At 36.6% G+C, this 3,237-nt stretch overlaps 1 protein-coding gene across 1 annotated transcript in view; it reads left to right on the forward strand.

The window, feature by feature from the left end:
* The window catches only part of LOC106533579 (rho GTPase-activating protein 20), a gene marked incomplete at both ends in the record, with an annotated part of 6,318 nt that extends 3,528 nt beyond the window's left edge, over positions 1-2,790 (forward strand). The window contains 1 exon segment of the mRNA XM_014029932.1: positions 2,705-2,790. Within this exon segment, the coding sequence (XP_013885386.1) occupies positions 2,705-2,790 (86 nt within the window).
* Positions 2,791-3,237: the final 447 nt, after the last annotated feature.

Genomic DNA, 3,237 nt, shown 5'->3' on the forward strand with positions numbered 1-3,237 from the left:
CACCTCTAGTAATATATTTACTGAGAAAAATGTTGATGTGTTCAATACTTATTTTACCTGCTGTATCAAAGACAGCTCCAGAGGATCCCAAACAGTGTCCACCAGGTATCTGAGCTGGACTGAGAAGACAGAGATCACAGCTGTCCTCCTCCACACCTGAGTGTCATTCTCAGTTATAATGTACAGAGGAACTCAAATAAGATGTGGAGAACAGGTCATCAATACAAAAGAAAGAAGGGGAGAAAAAAACTATTACCAGTGTGAAAACTGTTGGACTAAAAGGCACATATTTCTGTGTGGCTTTTGGAGCAAATATTAAACTATTAGCTGCTGAGTGAATATGAACACCCCTCCCCCTTTACGGTGGAAGTGAACTTTCCTTTTATTGTATTTTTTCTTTACATGTTTTAAAGAATTGTTTTTAAAGATTGTTTCAATGAATTTTACAGATTCACAGAATCTGTAAAATTCATTAAAACAATCTGTATCTATTTCTCACACCGTACAATGATGGAGCATGCGAGGTGTGTGTGTGTACTTTTTTCTACTTGAGTGAGGACCATTTGCTTCATAGTTACTATCAAAGTGAGGTATTTGATGTAAAGTGAGGACCTCTTCAATGTCCTCAGTTTGTTTGCAGCTCTGCTGTGCTTTACTAGTTAGGTTAAGTTTTGATTCAGGTTAGGGTTAACCATAGACCAGTACAGTGTTGTATAAAGTACCTCAAAGTGATACTTGAGTAAAAGTACACATATCTTATCATAAAAATACTTTGGTAAAGGTTAAAGTCTTCTCTAAAAATATTACTTGAGTCTTATTGTACTTAAGCATCAAAAGTAAATTTCTGACAAAATCTACTTAAGTATTAAAATGTGAAAGTACTGAGTAAAAGTGAGCAGTTAGATTTTACTAAATGACATTTATTGGGAGGTGACTTCTCCAAAAAATATATTTTCTAACAGCGTGCAGCTGTGATGGGTTGTGTACAAACTAATAGTGTGTCAGAATGGTATATATTTATACTTCTCATCCAAACACAATTAAATTCACTCTATCCAGGAGACACTATTTATCAGGATAGTATTTTTAAGTAATAACAACTCAGAATAAAATAGGAGTAACAACTTTCTACTTCTTACCTTTTTAAAAAATGTCAGGAGTAGAAAGTACAGATAATTGTGTAAAAATGTAACGAGTAAAAGTAAAAAGTATGCTGAAAAATAATTACTCAAGTAAAGTACAGATAACCAAAATTTCTACTTAAGTACAGTAACAAAGTATTTGTACTTAGTTACTTTACAACTCTGGTTAGATGATCATAATCTTTAGATCGTCAGACAGAACTGCAGAAAAACAAGAGAATATTGTTTAAATATTACTGCAGACACAAAAAAACACAAACAGGATTTATTGTAGTGATGTGTCATTTCAAGTTCTATTAAAATTGTTAAAAATAAACCAGTTACGTCAAGTATTGAGCTCCAGCGTTTAAACTTTTTTTTTCACAAAAGGAGCTCCGATTGTAAAGTAAAATAAATCAATACATACAAAATTTAGTATGGATTACAAACGTTAACTGTTTTTACCTTCCTGCTACATAAGCAGACACAAAGCATTGTGGGAAATCAGAACCTTGACCAAGAGCAACAGTCAGCAGGATGTATACCTTCACAATAAGTGTGTTTATCTGGGAGGAGTGCTGTTGGACAGATCATGTGTTGTGACTCATTGACAGTCATACCTTCTGCTGTTCAACATAATGAAGACTGGTAGATAATTAGTTATTAGCGGTACTGCATTTTAATTTTAGAAAGCACAAATCAGCTTATGAATTATATAAATTAGTAAGACCGCTAAAACGCAAACAAAATATTTAGGTCCACAATTAGCGGATTTGCACTTTAGCGGGCTGGTGCCCACCACTGGTGTTTACATACAGAGGCTGATTACTGAAACTTATTAATGTTCCACACTCAAAGTGTATCAGCTTTGCACAAAAAAAAAAAAATACTGAAAAACTCACCTCAGTATGTTTGACCAACCTTAACCGTATTAATGGTTGAGAAATGAAGTCGATGACTGGGACAACTTTTTCAGCCTGGTCTCCCCCCAGGCTTGTAGTTTTACTTTGTGRTGTTGTGGCTTTGGCCTCCATATGTCATAAATCTGCTAACAGAGGAATAATATCCATATGTCACTGTAAAATAAGCTTAGGATGCTGAGGCTTGGGTAGTTTGTGTTCTTTGTTTAGGAATTTTCAGCAGTTTAGAATAATTTAATTTCCCTGAGRCGGTGGTTATTTTTGAGATGTTGTAAATGGTTTAAATTGAATTAAYATACTTGTGGTTGACACAAAGATGCCAGTCATACTTGTGTAGGAGCAGGATGGTTGCTTTACTGTGAAAAGATGTAATATTGTAAAGATCTCGCCGCTATCAGACGAAGGGTTTTACTACTTCAGAGCGTCTGCGACTTTTTTTTTCCTGTTTCTGTTTCCTCTTCTCCCTCTTTGCCACCACTTCTCCTTTTCTCTCAGTCCTCCTCTTTCTCTTTCACCCTGAACTTCCTGCCTCTCACACGCCACCGACTGCGGACTCTCTTCTCTAAACGCCATGGAGCGCAAAGCGAAAACACAGGTGCCCACTTTGGGTTGGTGCTGGCTTTGACTCGTGTCTTCTGTTTGTCTTTCTCTCCGAACGTCCAGAAGATGAAGACCCTGGCCCAGKGACGACAGTCTGCTCCATCGCTGGTCATCAGCAAAGCGCTGACCAGGTCAAGAAGCACGTCCAGGTACCAGCAAACACACTTTCCATTATAACGAGCTTCAGTTTGGGTTGTATTTCCTCTGCAGAGCTGAGATTCTCTGATTGTTTAATGTTACAGAAAATGGCTTAAATATTTGCTTCATGCCTTTCAAACAGTTTCAGTGAAAAATGCTGTTTTGCTAATGACCATACTCTTCTTGTATGACGTTTGTTTAATTAGTGGCTCTTCACTTCTGGATATTTGTGCATCCGAACAGTGTTTTCATCCAGAAATGCAGACTTAATAAAAAAGTCAAACATGTCTCTTGGCTAAAACACTTTCAAACTAACATGGAAATGTTTACCAAGTCTTTAATGGGTGTGAATATTTGCACTGATTTMTGAACCTTTCATGTTTTGGTCAATGAATGTCCCAAGAAGGTCAGGCATGGATTATAAACCCGAGAGCACGAAAACACTGAGTTTAAAGGGA

This window comes from Austrofundulus limnaeus, unplaced genomic scaffold (assembly GCF_001266775.1).
Source record: "Austrofundulus limnaeus strain Quisiro unplaced genomic scaffold, Austrofundulus_limnaeus-1.0 Scaffold976, whole genome shotgun sequence".
In the NCBI taxonomy this organism is placed as follows: domain Eukaryota; kingdom Metazoa; phylum Chordata; class Actinopteri; order Cyprinodontiformes; family Rivulidae; genus Austrofundulus; species Austrofundulus limnaeus.